The 24,704-nt window shown below is 44.9% G+C and overlaps 1 protein-coding gene across 1 annotated transcript in view; it reads right to left on the bottom strand.

Annotated features, from left to right (window-relative positions):
- Nucleotides 1–24,704, bottom strand: part of MATCAP2 (microtubule associated tyrosine carboxypeptidase 2) — a 120,426-nt gene that overhangs the window by 31,999 nt on the left and 63,723 nt on the right. Inside the window, 1 exon segment of the mRNA XM_068234523.1 lies at nt 8,891–8,988. Coding sequence (XP_068090624.1) covers nt 8,891–8,988 — 98 coding nt within the window.

A 24,704-nucleotide genomic window follows, 5' to 3' on the forward strand; every position in this document is an offset into this window, starting at 1 on the left:
AGGGCCCTTCGGGGCCCCTCTGGCCCAAGGGCCCCGATGCGGTCGCTACCTCTGCAACCCCTATTGCTACGCCCCTGAGTCTGACCAAACAGACTGTCAAAAGCTTGAGCGGTTCTTGCCTTTTGCATAATCGCTAACTCAGGAAAGGATCAAGCCTTTAAAGCATTGCTATCATATAAATCGGGCATAGCAGGGTCTGAACCCTCTATAACAGGAATTATAGATTGACGGTACACCTTGAAATGAATCAGAGCACTTAGTATTTGATTTGTATAAAAAAAATTGTATTTGCTTATCATACAGCATATATACAAAATATTAACAGTTCCAAGGCTATGAATCGGCTGCCTGGAGATTTGGGTGCTAGGTAAATTTAATAAACGGCTAACCTTCCTTCTGCACAAGTCCCAGTGGCATGAATTACTATTCTCCCTCCAGGCCGCCATGGATAGTGGGGGAAAGATGTAATTTGGCTTCCAGCTAGTGCTGGCAGCCGAACTACAGTGTTTTTGTAGTAATTTGTGTGATACAGATTCGAAAAGCAAACTCACCTCCAGTAACAATCCAGGGTCATACATAGGAAATGAGAGATATCGCAGTACACAAGAACTAGGCAATATCAGGGTCAGAAACAATCCAAAGTCGGCCCAGGAAGAAATCTAAAAGCGTAGTCAGAATCTAGGCAATTGCCACAACAGGAGATCAATAGTAATCCAAAGCGCGCTATATGGAAACGAGGCCTAAAGAATCAAACCCTTTGTCTTTAAATGAGCTATCATGCATTTCGCCCCCCCGGATCTACTTACCCGTGGCTTCCTCCAGCTTGTTGCCGGCGACATGTCCCACGACGCAGCTCCACTCGCAGCCCGCGGCCTGGAATCCCCACCGGTACTGAGGCCGACATCAGGGTTGGCCTTGTACTGCGTCTGCACGAGTGGCGCTGTCAATCACCGCCACGTTGTCCACGCTGTACTGCGCAGACGTAGAACTACTGTTCCTGCACAGTACAGCGCGGACAACGGGGTGGTGATTGACAGCGCCACTTGCGCAGGCACAGTACGAGGCCGACCCTGAGGTCGGGCCTCAGTACCTGCGGGGATTCCGGGCCACGGGCTGCGAGCGGAGCTGCGACGTGGGACATGTCGCCGGCAACGAGCTGGAGGAAGCCATGGGTAAGTAGATCCGGGGAGGGGGGGATCCTTTAAGGGGAGTGCAACAGCTGGAAAAGAGGGATGACACCCTCTATTCAGTATTCAATAGAAGAGAACACTGGCACATCCAAAGTAAATCTTCAATGGCTCTTTCTTTTCTGTTATGGCCATATGCATTTACATGGAACCAATAATTATTTGCTTTGGATGTGCCAGCTCTTTCTTCATTTTTGTATGATGCACTTTTGATAATATGTCTCTCTGCTAATTAGTTTGGAATGTGTCTGTCCTATTCCTGAAATGGACATTTTGGTCATTTTGACCCAGCAAATCACATGGATTTGTAACTTAACATTTACAGCAATTTAACCACTTCACCACTGAGGGGTTTTACCCCCTGAGCACCAGAGCAATTTTCACCTTTCAGCGCTCCTTCCATTCATTCGTCTATAACTTTATCATTACTTATCGCAATGAAATAAACTATATCTTGTTTTTTCTGCCACCAATTAGGCTTTCTTTAGGTGGGACATTATGCCAAGAATTATTTTTTTCTAAATGTGTTTTAATGGGAAAATAGGAAAAATGTGGGGAAAAAAATAATTATTTTTCAGTTTTTGGCCATTATAGTTTTTAAATAATGCATGCTACTGTAATTAAAACCCATTAAATTTATTTGCCCTTTTGTCCCGGTTATAAAACCATTTAAATTATGTCCCTATCACAATGTTTGGCGCCAATATTTTATTTGGAAATAAAGGTGCATTTTTTTCAGTTTTGCGTCCATCCCTAATTACAAGCCCATAGTTTATAAAGTAACAGTGTTATTCCCTCTTGACATAAATATTTAAAAAGTTCAGTCCCTAAGGTAACTATTTATGTATTTTTTTTAATTGTAAATTTTTGAATTTTTTTTTAATTACAAAAAAAAAAAAATGGGAGTGTGGGAGGTAATGAGTTAATTTTTTGTGTAAAAATCATTTATTTGTATGTGAAAAATGTGTAGGGTGTAGCTTACTATTTGGCCACAAGATGGCCACAGTAACTTTTTGTTTTAATGCGACCTCCAAGCGTCCTTCCGGAAGCTTGGAGGAAGTATAAGGAGGCTGGACACGTGAGTTTTTTCTCACAATGATCGCGCTGCCCATAGGAGAGCAGCAGATCATTGTGGGGCTTAGATCAACGAACGGGAATGGATTTTCCCGTTCATTGATCTCCGGGCGAGCGGGCGGCGGCGTGTTTACTAGCGGGAGCGCGGACAGCGTCGGGTACGCGGAAAGTACGGATTTCTCCGTCCCTAGGGGTTAAAGGATGGAAAAAGGGACGGAGAAATTCGTACGGGCGGGGGTAAAGTGGTTAATGCTTATTGAAGCATACAGGGCTTCAACCAATATACTTATTTAAATATAAAGGTTATTATATAATTCTTCTTAAAACAATTAATCATATAAGATGTAACAGCATATTTTAACTTAATCATTTAAAACCATTTTCTATATTAATTTTATAAAGAATATAAAAACCGCCAGGTGGCATCATTGTCCTAAATAGAAAACAATAGAAAAAAACTTGATATGTTTATTGTTGACATTCCAAAATGTTTGATAGGACATTCATAACCAAAACATCTAAAATGTGTTTCAAACTTTGCCTGCAGAATCAGGCATTTAAAGTAAACCTGAGATGATGAAATAAAACGATTTTATACTCACCCGGGGCTTCCTCCAGCCCCATGAGCACTGATGCGTCCCTCGCCGTCCTCCCAAGTGCCTTCATTCATCCGCAGTCAGCCCCGGTAATCTGTCTCAGTCGTGCCAGTTAGCTCTACTGTGCATGCACGGAGGGGTCTCAAATGAGCAGTAGAGGCGACTGACACAAATGAGCCAGATTTCTGGGGCTGATTGTGGCCAAACGGAGGCACTCGAGAGGACGGCGAGGGACGCATCAGTGCTCATAGGGCTGAAGAAAGCCCCGAGTAAGTATAAAACTTTTTTTTCGCCATCTCAGGTACATTTTTAATGTATTTAAAAGTTATAAATTACAGTATATTACATGTAATTATAGGGTTTAACAATAATTACTGTATATACTCAAGTATAAGTCTAGAAATTTAGGTCTGATTCTCTTCATAAAAATATAGGGGTCGACTTACACATGAGTCACGGGCATCACTGAGCACACTGAGTTAAATGTGTACTAATAATAGTGACATTCCCATTTGCAGCAATTTACCCAGTTGTAAGTAATACTTTGGGGAAAGGAAAAATCCAAGAAAACACAGGTCCTGAAAGTCCCAGCCACAACAATTAACAAGGAAAGAGGCGGGGGGAACTACTGGGCTCCATAAAAGGAAGTGAATAATTGCTTGGAGTGAATAATTGCTTGGAGGAGGTATTGTCTGCACTTAAGGGGCAGGAGAGGTTAATAGCTGAAATACTGTGTGCAGTGCAGTCACTAACCCCACTTGGTCCCCAAGTGCCGCCATTAACGTTGCTAGGTAGACTTATACTTGAGTCAATAAAATTATTCCAGCTTAAGAGGGTTGAATATTGGAGTCGACTTATCCACGAGGTCGACTTGTATTCGAGTATATTTGGTATTTCTTTCTTTAGAAGGAATGTATTGATTATTAATAATATTTATATGTAATATAACAAAGCATATTTGCTTATATGCTTGCTGCAGTAATGTGATTTTTAAAGTGAACCAAGTACCATTTTATGAAAAATGCATGCTAACAATATGTCTCATTACTAAAATAACTTTCATTTTACCTTTTATTCTACATTCAAAGTTTAGCAATTAAGTTTTATTAGCCTACTTCAGCAGGCCTGCCCAAATGTCCCCAGCCACAGAAATTTCAGGACGCTATTTATTTTATTGTAGTAATTAACAGAAGTAAACAATACCTTTTTATCAACAAAGTGGGGTGGGTAATTAGGACAGTTTCTTCAAAGAGATTATCTAGAGTGAATGTGTCAAAATAGCATCTGTGACTTCTGTAAATAAGGACTGTGAGAAGAGGTGGGGAGAACATGGCAGCTTCTATGCCAGGATAAATTCCAGTGAAAGAAAGGGTGATTAGTTCCCTTTAAACTTCTTTTCAGTCTTCACACAATACGCTTGTCTATAACCTTGGCATCCTAAAGATGCTTGTAACATAAACAAAATGCTCTAGCTTGTGTAATTAAAGCAATCTTATGACAATCACTGTCTGAAGTTACAACCTTCCCTACACTAGAAAGTCTCAGAGCATTTTAAAGAAGTACTTTATCTTCGCAGAACTTTTGCATGGCACATTCAAACTTAAAACATATACATATGGAAGCTTTTCCCGCTTAAACAAACTATAAGAATTCTGACAAGACTGCATGCTTGTTTCAGGTGCTTAAAGAGTACTGTAACCTGTAAAAAAAAAAAAAAAAAGTTCAACTTACCTGGGGCTTCTACCAGCCCCCCGCTGATGCCCCACATACTGCGCCTGCGCATAGAGCTTCCGACCCCTCTGCACATGCGCAGAAAAGCTGACTGGCAACACTGAGCCATATTACCAGGCCCGATAGCCAGAGAATGGAGGCACTCGGGAGGGCAGCAAGGGATGCATCGCTGCTCATGGGGCTGGAGGAAGCCCTGGTTAAGTATCAAATCTTTTAGAAACGTAACCTCAGATATTTTTTAATCTGTCTTCTGTTTGCCTGTGCTTCACATGGGCTGTTCTATGTGCTGTGAAAACAATGGATGTCAGCTGAAGAGAGCCACACACTCACTAATTTTCCCATTTGATTCTCAGCAGGTTCAATAACTTTATACTGAAATAGCTTTTCATTAAACCTGACTGAACTGACTCGTGACATAATGAGATAAACGTGTATGTACATTCCTAAGCCTATGTAGAATCAGGTTGTGCTCCTAGTTTTCTTTTTTCTCAAGGAAAGGTTTAAAGGGACCCTGAGCTGTAATTAAAAATGGAATTTAGACTTACCTGCGGCTTCCTCCAGCCCCCCCGTAGCCCGTGAGGTCCTCCGGCATCCTCTTCTTCCTTTTCACTGTTCCACTGGCTGCTCTGGTATCCGGACTTTGGGTGAAGTCACATGTGCCCTCCCCTGCCGGGTGGCCATCGCATACTCACACCAGTCACCGTAAGCCTCCTGCGCATGTGTGGTCCTCTAAAGACTGAACCACGCATGCGCAGGAGGCTTACGGCAACCAACGTGCTGACGTGACGGCCGTGCGGAGGGGGAGTGCATGTGAGACTTCACCCAAAGTCACTGATTACCGGAGCAGCTAGCGGGACTGGGAGAAGGAAGAAGAGGATGCCGGAGGACCTCCAGGGCTGGGGGGGGGGCTGTAGGATGCTCCAGGTAAGTCCAAATTCCACTTTTAATTACAGCTCAGGGTCCCTTGAAGAATCCAGGGGTGTAAATGACACCTTCTCAGCAGCTGAATGATCTGAAGTTATGGGAGGTGTGATGTAGTTTCAACAAATCCTTATGTATCCATGTATGTATAACTGCAAATATAACTCATTAGAAATTGTCATAATACTAAATTGTGTTTCTTAAAATGTTACCGGAACTTAGCATTCAGTTTTAGGAGTGCATAAATATAACTCCTAAAAGGTTTCACAACCCCATCTAGTGGCCTTAAAACAATAATGCCTTCTGTATTTGTTAGTAGGACTACAGGTACAAAAAAAAGCTCTCTAGGGTCCCTTCACAAAGGACATCTAGTGGTCAATACTGCAATGTTCTAATATGATGAACAAGCCTGTATGAACTACAGTACTAGAAACCACAGCATCAAGTACACAAAACTTTAAACCCAGTGGAGTAACTAAGGAGCTTGGGACCCCCGTGCAAGTTTTACCTAAGAACTATATTGGTATGGAGCCTCAAAACCTCAGTCTCAGAGAGGTGTAATCAGAGTAAGGAAACAGTTTGTGAAGGATTACCACTATGCAATGCACATATAGAGGTGTTCATTACCAGCATAGCACCAATGCAAAGCTAATACAAAGGATGAAAGAGGGCCCCTAGTGGGCCCCTCGGGTCCAGGGGCCCTGGTGCGGTCGCAGCCTCTGCACCCCCTATTGCTACGCCGCTGTCCAAACCATTTCATTGTTTGTTTTTCTATATGAAGACTTTAGAATCCCTTGCTGTGTTAAAGCGCATTTCAAGGTTTTGATTGTAATGTATCTTAATCATTCAGTAACCCAATAATTACATAGCTATTGGGGTTGAAAAAAGAAATATGTCTAACAAGTTCAACCAATAAATAATTTACAACATCAGCCAACACCCTGACATATCCCTGTTGATCCAGAGGAAGGCAAAAAACCCTTATAAGGCAATCCCAATTAAGGGGAAAAAATCCTTTCCGACTCCACATGGCAATCACATAAAATCCATGGATCAGCACCACCAGGAATTACCTAGCCATGGATATCTTTCAATGCAAGGAAAGCATCTAAGGCTCCTTAAACACAGATATAGAATTTTACATAAATACTTCCTGTGGTAATACTTTTCACATTTTAATCACTCTTACCATAAAGAACCCTTTCCTAAATACATGGCTAAAACTTTTATATTTGAAGATTGAGGGGGACTCTGCCTTATTACGCTTGAAGATTTATAAGGAGCCCTGGGCGCCAACTGGCAAGTAAAAGAAGGGGGGCGCAGGCAGAAGGACAGAACCGCTAGGGAGCTGGTGATGCGTGGTACAGTCAAATGGAAGAAGAAAGAAGATTACCAGCACCCCCGTGTGATGACACCTGATGTCCTGTAGCGGTACTGCAGGTTGTCAGTGCGTGGCGCCCATGGAGGAGTCCGCTTTCCGGGCTCTATTCACCTGTGTGTTTTCCTGGTCCCTGCTTCCTCCTGGATGAATGGCTGGTCACTAGTAAGTAGGCAGATCTACTTGTGACCTGTGGCTGTGTGACTGTCCCTAAAGAGTAAGAGTTTGCGAGTCCACGGGGGAGGGGGCGCAATTTTTACACCCTCGCTCTGGGCACAATTTAGCAGAGAAACTGCCCTGGTCCTGGCTAAAAGTATTAGAGGCGGATGATCAGGAGAAGAGCCAGGCAATTTGCATTATTTAAAAGGAAATAAATATGTCAGCCTCCATATGTCTCTACCCTCAGTTTCCTCAGAACTCCTCTCTGCTCTAAAAGATACACAACAGCATAATAAGCAAAAACATTTCTTTGTTACAGCTGATACAAATCCTAAAAAAAACCTGGACAGTTTCTACTTCCTGATTCATGGAATCAGACAGATTGTTTACAGTCTGTGCTTTCAAATGGGCTTATCTGCTTTTCTGCCATAGGCAGTCATGGGACACCAGGGAGTGATCAAATCACAAATAGTGATAAGACACAAATGAGGGGGAATTACACGGGCTAAACTCTTTAAATACATACAGGGTGCATTTCTGTTACGTTTTCCTTGTGTCTGTGCAAGAGTTCAGGTCCACTTTAAGGGTTGAACTGCCTATTTATGTTTGAGGATTTATGGGGACATTTTGTTAGGAGATTTAGGGGGGCCATGTCTGCTTATATATTGGGAGTGAAAGGCGACACTATGCCTACTTATGATTTTGGGGACTTTGCTTAATTATGTTTAGGGGACACCCTGCCTACTAATGTGAAATGCTGCCTAATTATGTTTGAGGGGACAGGCTGTCTAATTATTTTTTGTTTTTGTTTTATTGTCAGCCTCCAAGGCCCTCTCATGGGCTACCCTTTAACCTCTGTTTCCACGACCAAGCTTCCAGCACAACCCCCAACACTGCAGAATGCAAAAACACACATACACACACTCGCACAGGCACTTAATGTAACTCTTTAGGCCACTTTTACGCTTGCCATGCAAGTGTGCGTTGCGTTACCCTGTTTTGTCATAAGGTAACGCAACAGCAATGCAAAGTAATGGGGCCTAGCACACTTACCGCGTTGGGTTGTGCCGGTAGTTCCCAATTGGTCTCTAACCCACTGCAAAGTCGTGGATGTAGCGGGGGCAGAATGCATGTAAGTTAATGTGCGACGCAGAAAATTTCAATATGTTGGCAGCGTTGCGGCACCCATGCAGGGAACGACGTGACTACGGGAATCCTAGTGACATAATTCCTGTCCAGCAGGAAGTACGTCACTGGGTGAAGGGCAGTGAGTGGCAGCGAGGGGCATACGGGGAGGGTGGGGAGGGGGCAGCTTTATACATATAAACCTACATCCAAAGAAGGGTCCACACACAAGCAAGTTAACGGGAACCAGAGACTTTATTTTTCCAGGCGTATAAGCGTCACTCCAAGTCGTATGCCTATGTAACTTCATTATGGAACAATAAAAACCTCTGGTTCTTCTTAACCTGATTGTGTGCGAACCCTACTTTGGATGTATGGATTTCACTTGCTGCAAGGTCCAGCACCAACAGGTATTTTGCTAAAGGTGTGCGATTCTTTGTAGTGGACTGAATGCATATGACACTGTCGGCGCACTCTGCAGCAGGGTTATATGAATGACATGTTTTGCGTTGCGGTACGATGAAATGGAGTATCCCATTGCAGTGCAATGGCAAGGTGTAAAGCCAGCCTTACTGGCAACACAGTATCCCAGCTTTAGACCCTTTCTGCTTGCTGAGCCACGCTTGCACATAATCCCTTCTTCTCTGTATGACCACTCTGGCATTTACCATGCCCCAACTGGAAGAAATGTGCAAGTAGATATAAAGCATGGAATATACCTTTCCCATGGAAGTTAGAAGCTGGAAATCTATGGTTTCTCTGTGCCTTAGTATCCGAAGAATCCCATCAAGATATACCTGATCCTTACTGAAACAACCTGTAAAGGTAAAAGAAAAAAAAATAAAAAAAAAAGATTTCAGCAGACTTCAATATAAGCGATGGTTTAAAACTATCAGGATGACAATTTGTTTTTGTTTAGAGATGACTGAGGTCTCCATAGGAAACCATATAGTGTTTGTTATATATGCAACATTGCTTTAACTCGATACTCATTAAAATCTATATTTTATGTCTGTAGTAGCATATTGTATTGTATTAGCCATCAGTTAATGCAAAAAGTTTTGAATCAGGAAGATGCCATTTACTGGAGAAATTTAACCACTTGCCGACCGCACGCTTATACCGTGCGTCGGCAAAGTGGCAGCTGCAGGACCAGCGACGCAGTACTGCGTCGCCAGCTGCAGGCTGATTAATCAGGAAGCAGCCGCTCGCGCGAGCGGCTGCTTCCTGTCAATTCACGGCGGGGGGCTCCGTGAATAGCCTGCGGGCCGCCGATGGCGGCTCGCAGGCTAAATGTAAACACAAGCGGAAATAATCCGCTTTGTTTACATTGTACGGCGCTGCTGCGCAGCAGCGCCGTAAGGCAGATCGGCGATCCCTGGCCAATCAGCGGCCGGGGATCGCCGCCATGTGACAGAGGACGTCCTGTCACTGGCTGCACAGGACGGATAGCGTCCTGTGCAGCCCGGATCACTGGGGGGACAGGTAGGAGAGGGAGGGGGAGGGAATGTCGCCGCATGGGGGGGCTTTGAGGTGCCCCCCCCCCGCAACATGCCACCAGCAGGAGCGATCAGACCCCCCCTGCACATCATCCCCATAGGGGGGAAAAAAGGGGGGCGATATGATCGCTCTGCGTGCCCGCTGATCTGTGCTGGGGGCTGCAGAGCCCACCCAGCACAGATCCCATCAAACAGCGCTGGTCCTTAAGGGGGGGTAAAGGGTGGGTCCTCAAGTGGTTAAAAAAGATTGAAAGAATTGGCTTTCGAACTGTATTTTCTTCAGACCCATACAGGATAAGGCTAGAAGATTTTACAATTTTACAAGATTTTACACCAGCTTACTTTTAGAATCTTTTAAATTAGCAAATAAATGGTATCATCTTTTTCTGTTGCATGTCTGTAAATGATGCAAGGAATTTATTGTACAACAAAGGGGAAAAGAGGCGTCCCAGGTATTATAAAACTGCGTTAAAAACAGCTAAAATTACAAGGGTGAGGTGGCTTACCTTAATAAAGACAAATTATTCTTACATAATGTATTTCACTTTATATGTGTCATTCAATTAACTTTACGCCATACCCTTCCATCTCTATATATGCACCAATATGGCCACATACTCATACACCTGCTTCTGTTTATTGTGTATATTTGTCCTTATGGATTTGGTTTATAAGTGCACATATGTGCAGGTACAATAGTATATTAAAAACTATAAAACTATATATATATATATATATATATATATATATATATATATATATATATATATATATATATATATATATATTTGTTGTATATATTTGTATATTGTATATTGAATGTGTTTGTAGTGCTTGAGCACTTGTATTTAATGTTTTTAGGCACTTTATTTGGCCTGAGGAAGTGGGCACAGACCTACAAAACATGTTGCCAGTGCAAATAAAAGTTTGTTGTTTAGTATACAAATTTGTCTTCATTGAGGTAAGCCACCTCACCCTTTTCATTTTAGCTGTTTTTACCGTAGTTTTATCACACCTTGGTCGCCTCTTTTCAAACTCTTTGTGTTATCCACTCTCCTTTTGGAGGGGTGTTCTATTTGGTCAGGAGAGTTTCCACCATCCCCATAACCATCTTGAGTTTTTTACCAAGAGAGAGTGAGTGAAATGGTTTGTGCATCTCCACCTGCCTAAAGTGGTTGGTTGCACGTCTGCAGCCTTCCTTTGTGAGTACAACCAGTTGTTCGCACTTGACCACTGTTGTGACTTACTGCACCATTTGGGCTCCAGTTGTCTCTGTGCTTTTTCTTTCCACACCTGCAAGGATTTATTGTGGTGAAGAAAATGACATGCAGATGAATACTAGGCAATGTCAATTACACACCTCCTCTTTTTCTACCACTGGTATGTAGTGTACCTATAGCCTAATCATTTTACAGAGCCATACTAATTCAACATGCATGAAGCTATGTTATGGAAAGGCTACCAGCAACCTCACAAATTGGAAAAATATCTATAGCCTAAGTTTGCTAAAAATGTAACAAAGACGAATAAGCATATGACAACTGTTTTTATCTGTGTTTTGTGTTTGCACACTACTTGCTTACTCACGTTGAAGGAACAAGAAGAAAGCAGGTCCGGCACCAGTCTCAATGCTTCAGTAGTGATTTATTCCAACAGGTACATCAAGGTTATAGGGGTACAAAAGATGGCCTGACAGCCGTTTCGCAGGTCTCCCTGCTTCGTCAGAGGCTAATGCTTAATTGCTTAATTGCTTAACCCCTTAACGACCGCCTAAACGCCGATAGGCGTCGGCAGGTCGAAGTGGTGTTTCCACTCCATGTCAGTTCACGGAGGGTGTCTCCGTGAACAGTCTGCGAGCCGCCGATCGCGGCTCGCAGGCTAATTGTAAACACACGGGGAAGAAATCCCCGCTGTTTACATCAACAGCGCCGTAAAGGAGATCGGCGATCCCCGGCCTCTGATTGGCCGGGGATCGCCGCCGTCTGATAGGCTAAAGCCTATTGGAGGCGGTAGGGGAGGGAGCGCGGAATATCGCTGCGGAGGGGGGCTTTGAGGAGCTCGGCCACATAGAGCGGCGGCGATCAGACCCCCCTACAGCAGGACGTCCCCCTAGTGGGGAAAAAAGGGGGGAAGTCTGATCACCCTGCCTCATTCACGATGCGGGCTGGAGAGCCCATGCAGCACAGATCACACAGAAATCCCCTGGTCCTTAAGTGGTTAAGATATTCCTATCTGTGTATATGTAACTATACAATATGCCTATGAAGCTATGATGAATATGTGCTTATACGCTTTACCTTCTTACTGTAGATTTTCACCACTGCATATCGTTTTGTATGTACCTGTAAGCTCCAATAAAATTATTTGAAAAAAAAAATGAATAACCATTGTTAACCAATCCTATATATTCCATTACCACAAACCTTGTAGAAACTTGTGGCACTTAAAGGAAACTTGAAGTATTTAAACAAAAAAAAAAGTTTCACTTACCTGGTGCTTCTGCCAGCCCCCTGCAGCCACCCTGTTCCCACACCATTACCATACGATCACTTTCACTTTTGCAGTTGCCTGCCAGGTACGTCCTCGTATGCACTGGGAGTGTCCTGCGAAGGTGCAGCATAGATTCTCTTGTACTGCGCCTGCACAGAACACACCCACCGATGTGAGCTAGGATGCCAGGGCCGCGCAAGCTCTGTGACTGTCGAATTCTCTAGTAAGGCCAGATGTGGCCTTACTAGAGAATTGAAAAGGGGCAATATTATGCTAGCATCCCAAGTTTTTATCTCCCTTTTAATGCATCCCAAAATGTTATTAACTTTAGCTGCATGAATATGATTATTTAACTTGTTGTCGATGAGTACTCCTAAGTCCTTCTACAAGTTTGATGTCCCCATCTGTATCCCGTTTATTTTGTATGGTGCTTGACCATTGGTAAGACCAAAATGCATCACTTTACATTTTTCAACATTGAATTTCATCTGCCATTTATGTGTCCATATAGCCATCCTATCCAGATCCTGCTGCAATATGTCACTATCCTCCTGAGACTTGCACAATTTTGTATCATCTGCAAAAATAGCAACATTGCTTTGTACTGCATCTATTCATGTCTATTCAGGTCATTAATAAATAAATGGAAGAGCACTGGACCCAGTACTGACCCCTGTGGGACCCACTGCTAACAGTCACCCATTTTGAATAAGATCCATTGACTACAACTCTAATCTGTTTTCTGTCCATTAGCCAGTTCCCTATCCATGCACACAGACGCTTCCCCAGTCCTTGCATTCTCAACTTTTGCACCAGCCTTTTGTGTGGAACAGTGTCGAAGGCCTTTGCAAAGTCCAAGTATATCACATCTACAGCATTCCCAATATCCACATTAGCATATACTACCTCCCCTGTATTAGACTTAATAAAAGATGGGCCAGCCAAACATCTCATTGGGGATGTATATAAAGTGTTGGCTGAGCACACAGCTCTTGACCGCACTGCCCATCCATGAATTTTGGTGGCAAACTGTTAAATTTCTACATGACAAAAACTGGATGTCCGGTTTTGATTTACATGACACAATGTCTACTGGGGGTGTTTACAAATAAGTCCATCCATGCAGACACTAAAAAAATATTAACTGAAACTTAATCCACAGCTTCACAACAAATTGTGCCAAAATGGCCAAAAGTCCCAATTTCCCGACGACGGCAGATTGGATCAGAAGGGAGGATAGGAGCTCACCATATAAAAAATTATTATATGCATATAGTTTCAAATTTCATAAAATTTGGGATAAATGGCAAGAATGATAAAGCTGATAAAGCTTAATATATGATTGGGGGATGGGTAATCTTGGAGTGCCTCTAAATCAGCTATCATTGAGAGTTGCTTTGAGGAACTGTACACCTGGGATATGTCCAACTGAGCTGCAACACTAGGTGATAAGTTTCAGCAGTTTCCTTTGATGGATCTATTGCCTCTAATAACCGTCAATATGTGCAAGGTCTCTATTCTCCGAAAGATTGTGTGCTACACTTACACAATATACCCTTATTACTGCCCACAGTTGCATATCAGCAACATGCTATTATTGATGCAATAACTTGTTTGGCAGTTTATTGTCATTTTATGTACAAAGATTCCTTGATTTATGATTTGTCTATGATTGTATATGGAAAATTTGTTGTATGTCTGTTGTATTTTCTTCTAAAAACCATTGTGCTTCAATAAACTCCTTTTGGTTGAAAAAAAAAAAACAAGAGTCCTGAGCAGAGCGTAAATTAGATCTACCTTCAGTCAGAGGTACCTCTAGCTACTTAGTACTGAGGTTCCTCTCGCTACCTAATACTTGCAGGCACCTCTAGCTACTTAATATTAAGGGTAGTTCTGGCTACCTAATACTAAGGGTCACCTGTAGCTACCTATGTCGGGCAAGGGTAGTAAGGGAGAAGTGACAGCTGGAACAGCCAGCACACTTGCGGTGCTGTTCAGTTCGGCGGGGGTCTGAAGGTTCATGTTGGGCAAAATCTAAGATGCCAGGACATCGTTGTCTATAGGCTCCTGTGAGGTAAATCTGGGCCTGTTGATACCAGGACATCATCATGTTCTACTTGATATTTCATCAGATGAAATGCTGATATGTTTGCTGCCATCACTAGTTTTGTGCTATTCAATGTAGTACGGTACTGTAACGATCGGTGTGACACAGAGAGGATCTGATTACCGGTGATCTGCAGTATCACCGAGAATACAGATATATACCTGATTATTGATGATCTGCAGTATCACCGATAATCAGATATATCTCTAACCTCTGGACACCTGTATAATATGAGTGTTTGGTGCAACAGTAATACTTTGAGGAGAGCCCCCCGTATAGAGGGTGCAAGGCAGTAACAGATACTGCCCAAAGAGCAGGCTCCTTCCAGAGGCCTGAGGCTCCCCAAGGGGAGGAGTCAGGCAGAGAGTGGGAAGGACCAGAGTGTGAGTGACACCAATGGTGGAGTGTCACTGACAGATCTATGAACTATCTCTAAACAGAGGAGATAGTTCTCGAGGTCGGACAAGCCAGGTCGGCAACAGACAGACAGATCAGATACAGAGGAAAGAGACTGATACGGAATCCTAAGGCAAGCAAGGTTTCGCAACGGAGAGTCAGATATAGCGAAGTACCAATTCAGAGGTCAGAAGAGAGGTCAGGAAAAGCAGAAGGTCATAACAAATAATATACAATATCTAGTCTAAAGGTGTGAGCTCCTTGATCATCAACACCCTGGAACTAGTCTGAAGATATAACAGGATGGTAAAGCTAATTCCTAGTCTTGGGTGTGAGCTCCGTAGTCATCAACACCCTGGAACTAGTCTGAAGATATAACACAGATAATACACAGTATTCCTAATCTGGGGTGTGAGGTCCGTGATCATCAACACCCTGGAAACTGGTCTAAAGAGTAACACAGAAACTGACAAAAAGGTCTGAGTGCTTCCACGTAGTTATCGCAACGGCAGACAACCAGAGAATGACCAGCACCTAGTATATACAGTGGTGTGAAAAACTATTTGCCCCCTTCCTGATTTCTTATTCTTTTGCATGTTTGTCACACTTAAATGTTTCTGCTCATCAAAAACCGTTAACTATTAGTCAAAGATAACATAATTGAACACAAAATGCAGTTTTAAATGATGGTTTTTATTATTTAGTGAGAAAAAAAACTCCAAATCTACATGGCCCTGTGTGAAAAAGTGATTGCCCCCCTTGTTAAAAAACAACTTAACTGTGGTTTATCACACCTGAGTTCAATTTCTGTAGTCACCCCCAGGCCTGATTACTACCACACCTGTTTCAATCAAGAAATCACTTAAATAGGAGCTATCTGACACAGAGAAGTAGACCAAAAGCACCTCAAAAAGCTAGACATCATGCCACGATCCAAAGAAATTCAGCAACAAATGAGAACAAAAGTACTGTAATTGAGATCTATCAGTCTGGTAAAGGTTATAAAGCCATTTCTAAAGCTTTGGGACTCCAGCGAACCACAGTGAGAGCCATTATCCACAAATGGCAAAAACATGGAACAGTGAAAAACCTTCCCAGGAGTGGCCGGCCGACCAAAATTACCCCAAGAACGCGGAGAAAACTCATCCGAGAGGCCACAAAAGACCCCAGGACAACATCTAAAGAACTGCAGGCCTCACTTGCCTCAATTAAGGTCAGTGTTCATGATTCCACCATAAGAAAGAGACTGGGCAAAAACGACCTGCATGGCAGATATCCAAGGCGCAAACCACTTTTAAGCAAAAAGAACATTAAGACTCGTCTCAATTTTGCTAAAAAACATCTCAATGACTGCCAAGACTTTTGGGAAAAAACCTTGTGGACCGACAAGACAAAAGTTGAATTTTTTGGAAGGTACGTGTCCCATTACATCTGGCGTAGAAGTACCACAGTATTTCAGCAAAAGAGCCAGGGGCGCCGCCAGGCACCAAGCAGACCAAGCGGCCGCTTGTGGCCTCATGTTTTTAGGGGCCTCGGAGGCTCCGTGACGTCACACCAAGGGCGCACATACGGCGCTGCTTTTTTTTTTTTTTTTTTTTTTTTTTTATGACAGTCTCTGGACTCTGGACCGGAAAGATGCCACAGCTACGAGTGCTGTTTGGCCACACCTCTCTTTCCTCCTCCTCCTCCTCTCTGGCTGGTACAGAGAGAGACGTCAGACGTGCACACTTTGACCTGACGTCTCTCTGCAAAAACGAATGAGGCGGGAAACAGCTGGGGAGAGGAGACAGACCAGCTGGCTGGAGATCCTGACCAGCGGAGATGTGCACGGCAGGCCCAGCGGCTCTTCGGACTAACCTCTGCCTGTCATTGATGGATGTGGCTGCCTCTGACAACTTCTCCCCTGAGGCAAGTAAAAGCGACACTGCTGGGGATGAGTGAGGTCCAGCTGCTTTACATTACAGTCAGGACAGGAGACTCTGTGTGAGGGCTTCTCACAGGCAAGAGGCAAGTGTATGAATGGGAAGTGGAGAGTTGGCATATTTATGTGTAGTCTGGGAGGGGGAGATGTGGACATGTCTGAGGGGATTTTTCTGCTGACATGTGGCCGGAGTTGCGTTTGTTTTCTGCTGACATGTGGCCGGAGTTGCGTTTGTTTTCTGCTGACATGTGGCCGGAGTTGCGTTTGGTTTCTGCTGACATGTGGCCGAAGTTGTGTTTTGTTTTCTGCTGACATGTGGCCGGAGTTGCGTTTTGTTTTCTGCTGACATGTGGCCGGAGTTGCGTTTGTTTTCTGCTGACATGTGGCCAGAGTTGCGTTTGTTTTCTGCTGACATGTGGCCCAAAATGTGTTTGTTTTCTGCTGACATGTGGCCCAAAATGCGTTTGTTTTCTGCTGACAAGTGGCCCAAAATGCGTTTGTTTTCTGCTGACATGTGGCCCAAAATGCGTTTGTTTTCTGCTGACATGTGGCCCAAAATGCGTTTGTTTTCTGCTGACATGTGGCCGGAGTTGCGTTTGTTTTCTGCTGACATGTGGCCGGAGTTGCGTTTGTTTTCTGCTGACATGTGGCCCAAAATGCGTTTGTTTTCTGCTGACATGTGGCCCAAAATGCGTTTGTTTTCTGCTGACATGTGGCCCAAAATGCGTTTGTTTTCTGCTGACATGTGGCCCAAAATGCGTTTGTTTTCTGCTGACATGTGGCCGGTGTTGCGTTTGTTTTCTGCTGACATGTGGCCGGAGTTGCGTTTGTTTTCTGCTGACATGTGGCCCAAAATGCGTTTGTTTTCTGCTGACATGTGGCCCAAAATGCGTTTGTTTTCTGCTGACATGTGGCCCAAAATGCGTTTGTTTTCTGCTGACATGTGGCCGGAGTTGCGTTTGTTTTCTGCTGACATGTGGTCGGAGTTGTGTTTGCTTTCTGCTGACATGTGGCCCAAAATGCGTTTGTTTTCTGCTGACATGTGACCGGAGTTGCGTTTGTTTTCTGCTGACATGTGGCCCAAAATGCGTTTGTTTTCTGCTGACATGTGGCCCAAAATGTGTTTGTTTTCTGCTGACATGTGACCGGAGTTGCGTTTGTTTTCTGCTGACATGTGGCCGGAGATGCGTTTGTTTTCTGCTGACATGTGGCCCAAAATGCGTTTGTTTTCTGCTGACATGTGGCCCAAAATGCGTTTGTTTTCTGCTGACATGTGGCCGGAGTTGCGTTTGTTTTCTGCTGACATGTGGTCGGAGTTGCGTTTGCTTTCTGCTGACATGTGGCCCAAAATGCGTTTGTTTTCTGCTGACATGTGACCGGAGTTGCGTTTGTTTTCTGCTGACATGTGGCCCAAAATGCGTTTGTTTTCTGCTGACATGTGGCCCAAAATGCGTTTGTTTTCTGCTGACATGTGGCCGTAGTTGCGTTTGTTTTCTGCTGACATGTGGCCCAAAATGCATTTGTTTTCTGCTGACATGTGGCCGAAATTGCGTTTATTTTCAATGTCATGGTCACCCCATTTTTTGGCACTACGCACGCCGCGAACACCCCTTCCCCTACACCATTTTTCCGCCATGCACCAAGCAGACCAAGCGGCCGCTTGTGGCCTCATGTTTTTAGGGGCCTCGGAGGCTCCGTGACGTCACACCAAGGGCGCACATACGGCGCTGCTTTTTTTTTTTTTTTTTTTTTTTTTTATGACAGTCTCTGGACTCTGGACCGGAAAGATGCCACAGCTACGAGTGCTGTTTGGCCACACCTCTCTTTCCTCCTCCTCCTCCTCTCTGGCTGGTACAGAGAGAGACGTCAGACGTGCACACTTTGACCTGACGTCTCTCTGCAAAAACGAATGAGGCGGGAAACAGCTGGGGAGAGGAGACAGACCAGCTGGCTGGAGATCCTGACCAGCGGAGATGTGCACGGCAGGCCCAGCGGCTCTTCGGACTAACCTCTGCCTGTCATTGATGGATGTGGCTGCCTCTGACAACTTCTCCCCTGAGGCAAGTAAAAGCGACACTGCTGGGGATGAGTGAGGTCCAGCTGCTTTACATTACAGTCAGGACAGGAGACTCTGTGTGAGGGCTTCTCACAGGCAAGAGGCAAGTGTATGAATGGGAAGTGGAGAGTTGGCATATTTATGTGTAGTCTGGGAGGGGGAGATGTGGACATGTCTGAGGGGATTTTTCTGCTGACATGTGGCCGGAGTTGCGTTTGTTTTCTGCTGACATGTGGCCGGAGTTGCGTTTGTTTTCTGCTGACATGTGGCCGGAGTTGCGTTTGGTTTCTGCTGACATGTGGCCGAAGTTGTGTTTTGTTTTCTGCTGACATGTGGCCGGAGTTGCGTTTTGTTTTCTGCTGACATGTGGCCGGAGTTGCGTTTGTTTTCTGCTGACATGTGGCCAGAGTTGCGTTTGTTTTCTGCTGACATGTGGCCAGAGTTGCGTTTGTTTTCTGCTGACATGTGGCCCAAAATGTGTTTGTTTTCTGCTGACATGTGGCCCAAAATGCGTTTGTTTTCTGCTGACATGTGGCCCAAAATGCGTTTGTTTTCTGCTGACATGTGGCCCAAAATGCGTTTGTTTTCTGCTGACATGTGGCCCAAAATGCGTTTGTTTTCTGCTGACATGTGGCCGGAGTTGCGTTTGTTTTCTGCTGACATGTGGCCGGAGTTGCGTTTGTTTTCTGCTGACATGTGGCTTAAAATGCGTTTGTTTTCTGCTGACATGTGGCCCAAAATGCGTTTGTTTTCTGCTGACATGTGGCCCAAAATGCGTTTGTTTTCTGCTGACATGTGGCCGGAGTTGCGTTTGTTTTCTGCTGACATGTGGTCGGAGTTGTGTTTGCTTTCTGCTGACATGTGGCCCAAAATGCGTTTGTTTTCTGCTGACATGTGACCGGAGTTGCGTTTGTTTTCTGCTGACATGTGGCCAGAGTTGCGTTTGTTTTCTGCTGACATGTGGCCCAAAATGTGTTTGTTTTCTGCTGACATGTGACCGGAGTTGCGTTTGTTTTCTGCTGACATGTGGCCGGAGATGCGTTTGTTTTCTGCTGACATGTGGCCGGAGATGCGTTTGTTTTCTGCTGACATGTGGCCGGAGTTGCGTTTTGTTTTCTGCTGACATGTGGCCGGAGTTGCGTTTGTTTTCTGCTGACATGTGGCCGGAGTTGCGTTTGTTTTCTGCTGACATGTGGCCGGAGTTGCGTTTGTTTTCTGCTGACATGTGGCCAGAGTTGCGTTTGTTTTCTGCTGACATGTGGCCCAAAATGTGTTTGTTTTCTGCTGACATGTGGCCCAAAATGCGTTTGTTTTCTGCTGACATGTGGCCCAAAACGCGTTTGTTTTCTGCTGACATGTGGCCGGAGTTGCGTTTTGTTTTCTGCTGACATGTGGCCGGAGTTGCGTTTGTTTTCTGCTGACATGTGGCCGGAGTTGCGTTTGTTTTCTGCTGACATGTGGCCGGATTTGCGTTTGTTTTCTGCTGACATGTGGCCGGAGTTGCATTTGTTTTCTGCTGACATGTGGCCCAAAATGCGTTTGTTTTCTGCTGACATGTGGCCCAAAATGCGTTTGTTTTCTGCTGACATGTGGCCCAAAATGCGTTTGTTTTCTGCTGACATGTGGCCCAAAATGCGTTTGTTTTCTGCTGACATGTGGCCGGAGTTGCGTTTGTTTTCTGCTGACATGTGGCCGGAGTTGCGTTTGTTTTCTGCTGACATGTGGCCCAAAATGCGTTTGTTTTCTGCTGACATGTGGCCCAAAATGCGTTTGTTTTCTGCTGACATGTGGCCCAAAATGCGTTTGTTTTCTGCTGACATGTGGCCCAAAATGCGTTTGTTTGCTGCTGACATGTGGCCGGAGTTGCGTTTGTTTTCTGCTGACATGTGGCCGGAGTTGCGTTTGTTTTCTGCTGACATGTGGCTTAAAATGCGTTTGTTTTCTGCTGACATGTGGCCCAAAATGCGTTTGTTTTCTGCTGACATGTGGCCCAAAATGCGTTTGTTTTCTGCTGACATGTGGCCGGAGTTGCGTTTGTTTTCTGCTGACATGTGGTCGGAGTTGTGTTTGCTTTCTGCTGACATGTGGCCCAAAATGCGTTTGTTTTCTGCTGACATGTGACCGGAGTTGCGTTTGTTTTCTGCTGACATGTGGCCAGAGTTGCGTTTGTTTTCTGCTGACATGTGGCCCAAAATGTGTTTGTTTTCTGCTGACATGTGACCGTAGTTGCGTTTGTTTTCTGCTGACATGTGGCCGGAGTTGCGTTTTGTTTTCTGCTGACATGTGGCCGGAGTTGCGTTTTGTTTTCTGCTGACATGTGGCCGGAGTTGCGTTTGTTTTCTGCTGACATGTGGCCGGAGTTGCGTTTGTTTTCTGCTGACATGTGGCCAGAGTTGCGTTTGTTTTCTGCTGACATGTGGCCCAAAATGTGTTTGTATTCTGCTGACATGTGGCCCAAAATGTGTTTGTATTCTGCTGACATGTGGCCCAAAATGCGTTTGTTTTCTGCTGACATGTGGCCCAAAATGCGTTTGTTTTCTGCTGACATGTGGCCCAAAATGCGTTTGTTTTCTGCTGACATGTGGCCCAAAATGCGTTTGTTTTCTGCTGACATGTGGCCGGAGTTGCGTTTGTTTTCTGCTGACATGTGGCCGGAGTTGCGTTTGTTTTCTGCTGACATGTGGCCCAAAATGCGTTTGTTTTCTGCTGACATGTGGCCCAAAATGCGTTTGTTTTCTGCTGACATGTGGCCCAAAATGCGTTTGTTTTCTGCTGACATGTGGCCGGAGTTGCGTTTGTTTTCTGCTGACATGTGGTCGGAGTTGCGTTTGCTTTCTGCTGACATGTGGCCCAAAATGCGTTTGTTTTCTGCTGACATGTGACCGGAGTTGCGTTTGTTTTCTGCTGACATGTGGCCCAAAATGCGTTTGTTTTCTGCTGACATGTGGCCCAAAATGCGTTTGTTTTCTGCTGACATGTGGCCGTAGTTGCGTTTGTTTTCTGCTGACATGTGGCCCAAAATGCATTTGTTTTCTGCTGACATGTGGCCGAAATTGCGTTTATTTTCAATGTCATGGTCACCCCATTTTTTGGCACTACGCACGCCGCGAACACCCCTTCCCCTACGCCATTTTTCCGCCACGCTACGCGTGCGGCAAACACCCACTCCAGTCCCACTCCACCCACATGTCATGGCTACGCCCACTGGCTGCGGAATAGCCACGCCCATGCCACTACCTACAGTCCGCTTGGGGCCACAAAAACCCTGAAAAGAACATCATACCAACAGTAAAATATGGTGGTGGTAGTGTGATGGTCTGGGGTTGTTTTGCTGCTTCAGGACCTGAAAGGCTTGCTGTGATAGATGGAACCATAAATTCTACTGTCTACCAAAAAATCCTGAAGGAGAATGTCCAGCCATCTGTTCATCAACTCAAGCTGAAGCGATCTTGGGTGCTGCAGCAGGACAATGACCCAAAACACACCATCAAATCCACCTCTGAATGGCTGAAGAAAAACAAAATGAAGACTTTGGAGTGGCCTAGTCAAAGTCCTGATCTAAATCCTATTGAGATGTTGTGGCATGACCTTAAAAAGGTGGTTCATGCTAGAAAACCCTCAAATAAAGCTGAATTACAACAATTCTGCAAAGATGAGTGGGCCAAAATTCCTCAAGAGCGCTGTAAAAGACTCGTTGCAAGTTATCACAAACGCTTGATTGCAGTTATTGCTGCTAAGGGTGGCCCAACCAGTTATTAGGTTCAGGGGGCAATTTCTTTTTCACACAAGGCCATGTAGGTTTTGAGTTTTTTTTTCTCACTAAATAATAAAAACCATCATTTAAAACTGCATTTTGTGTGCAATTATGTTATCTTTGACTACTAGTTAATGGTTTTTAATGAGCAGAAACATTTAAGTGTGACAAACATGCAAAAGAATAAGAAATCAGGAAGGGGGCAAATAGTTATTCACACCACTGTATAGCAAGGCGCTCTCCAGAGCCTCCCCTAAGTGCTGGACCAATGGGAAGTGGTGGAATTGTCAGCTCACCGGCTTGGTCAGCTGACTCCCTTCTGGCTGTCATAAAAGTTCTGCCTCTCAGCGCGCGTGCGCGTCCTTCTGAACCAGTGTGGACTATCAGTCTCAGCCACACCAGACCTGTGCTGCAAACCATCCACTATGCTGAACGCGGAACCAGCCGCACCGCTATCAGAGCATGCGGCGGTTCCTCCGCGTTCAGCCACACTGCCAGATGTAGGCCTATGCGTGTAACCTGCCGTGTCGGACGCGGAATCTGCCGCCTTGTTCTCAGGACATGCGGCGGTTTCTTCGCGTTCAGATGCAGGTCCATGCGCGCAATCTGCCGTGTTGGACGCAGAATCAGCCGCCTTGCTCTGAGTACCTGCGGCGGCTTTTCCGCGTTTTCTCACAGTACCCCCCCTAGGAGTGGACTCCGGACAGCTCCTACCCGGCTTCTCAGGATGTAGGGCATGAAATTCCTTCTTTATTTGTCCGCATGCATGCGACAATCAGGTACCCATGTTCTCTCCTCAATGCCGTAACCTTCCTGTAAACTAAATACTGTACTGAGTTCTGTACAATACGTGAGTCTAAAATCTTTTCCACTTCATACTCAGGTTGGTCATCCACCATCACAGGGGGAGGAGGAGTGGAGTCTACATGCACTGCTGGTTTAAGCAGGGACACATGGAACGATCTCACCCCACGCATACTGGCAGGAAGGTCAATGGCATAAGTAACATTGTTGATTTTCTTAGTTACTGGGAAAGGACTCACAAATCTGGGTCCTAACTTGGGCGAAGGATGTTTCAAAGTCAAATGACGAGTGGATACCCAGACCAAGTCTCCTGGCCGGAACCTCCACTCAATGGAACGTTTCTTGTCAGCTTCACTTTTCTGACTCTGAAAAGCCTTCTCTAGATTCTCCTTCACGATTCCCCACATGTTCCTAAATGACTTTTGCCAAACCTCCAAAGCTGGAAATGGAGTAGAAGCTACTGGTAGTGGGGAGAACTTAGACAACCTACCAGTTACCACCTGAAATGGAGAAAATCCAGAGGAAGCACTTTTCAAATTATTGTGTGCAAATTCTGCAAACGGCAAGAACTTGACCCAATCATTTTGCGCATCCGCAACATAGCACCTTAGAAACTGTTCCAGTGACTGATTTATTCTCTCGGTCTGACCATTGGTCTGTGGGTGGTAGCCCGACGAAAATGACAGTTCCATGCCCAATTGATGACAGAATGCCCTCCAAAATTTAGAAACAAATTGGACTCCCCGATCTGACACTATATTTTCCGGAATGCCATGTAGCCGGAAAATGTGCATGATGAAAAGATCGGCCAACTCCTGGGCCGAGGGGAGTCCTTTCACAGGCACGAAATGGGCCATTTTGCTGAATCTGTCGACTACCACCCAAAAGACCGACATGCCTTCAGACCTCGGGAGCTCACCCACAAAATCCATGGACAAGTGGGTCCATGGCTCACTCGGGGTGGGCAAAGGCTGCAATGTTCCCACAGGTGCCAGACGGGAGGGTTTACTTTTTGCACATACTGCACATTCTCTCACATACTCCTTACAGTCAGTTGCCAAAGAAGGCCACCAAGCACACCTAGCAACAAGGTCCTGTGTTCTGGAGGCCCCAGGATGCCCAGCATTTCTGTGGGAGTGGAACATCTGCAATATCTGGAGACGAAATGGCAATTGCACAAACATGACCCCTTCAGGTTTACCCTCAGGAACATCCTGCTGGAAGGGACTTAAAGTCTCCATCCAATTCTTCCAAGTCTCTGTGGCAGTCAATACCACTTTCTGTGGGATAATAGTCTCTGGGTCTGAGGACTGTGCTGTCTCTGGCTCAAAGCATCTGGATAAAGCAATGTTTTTACTACCCAGAGTATACGTAATTACAAATCTGAATCTCGAGAAAAACAGTGACCACCGAGCCTGACGGGGACTCAATCTCTTAGCCCTCTAAATGTATTCCAAATTTTTGTGATCAGTGTAAACTGTAATCGTATGTTCTGCTCCTTCTAGC

The sequence above is a fragment of the Hyperolius riggenbachi genome, chromosome 5, assembly GCF_040937935.1.
Source record: "Hyperolius riggenbachi isolate aHypRig1 chromosome 5, aHypRig1.pri, whole genome shotgun sequence".
In the NCBI taxonomy this organism is placed as follows: Eukaryota; Metazoa; Chordata; class Amphibia; order Anura; family Hyperoliidae; genus Hyperolius; species Hyperolius riggenbachi.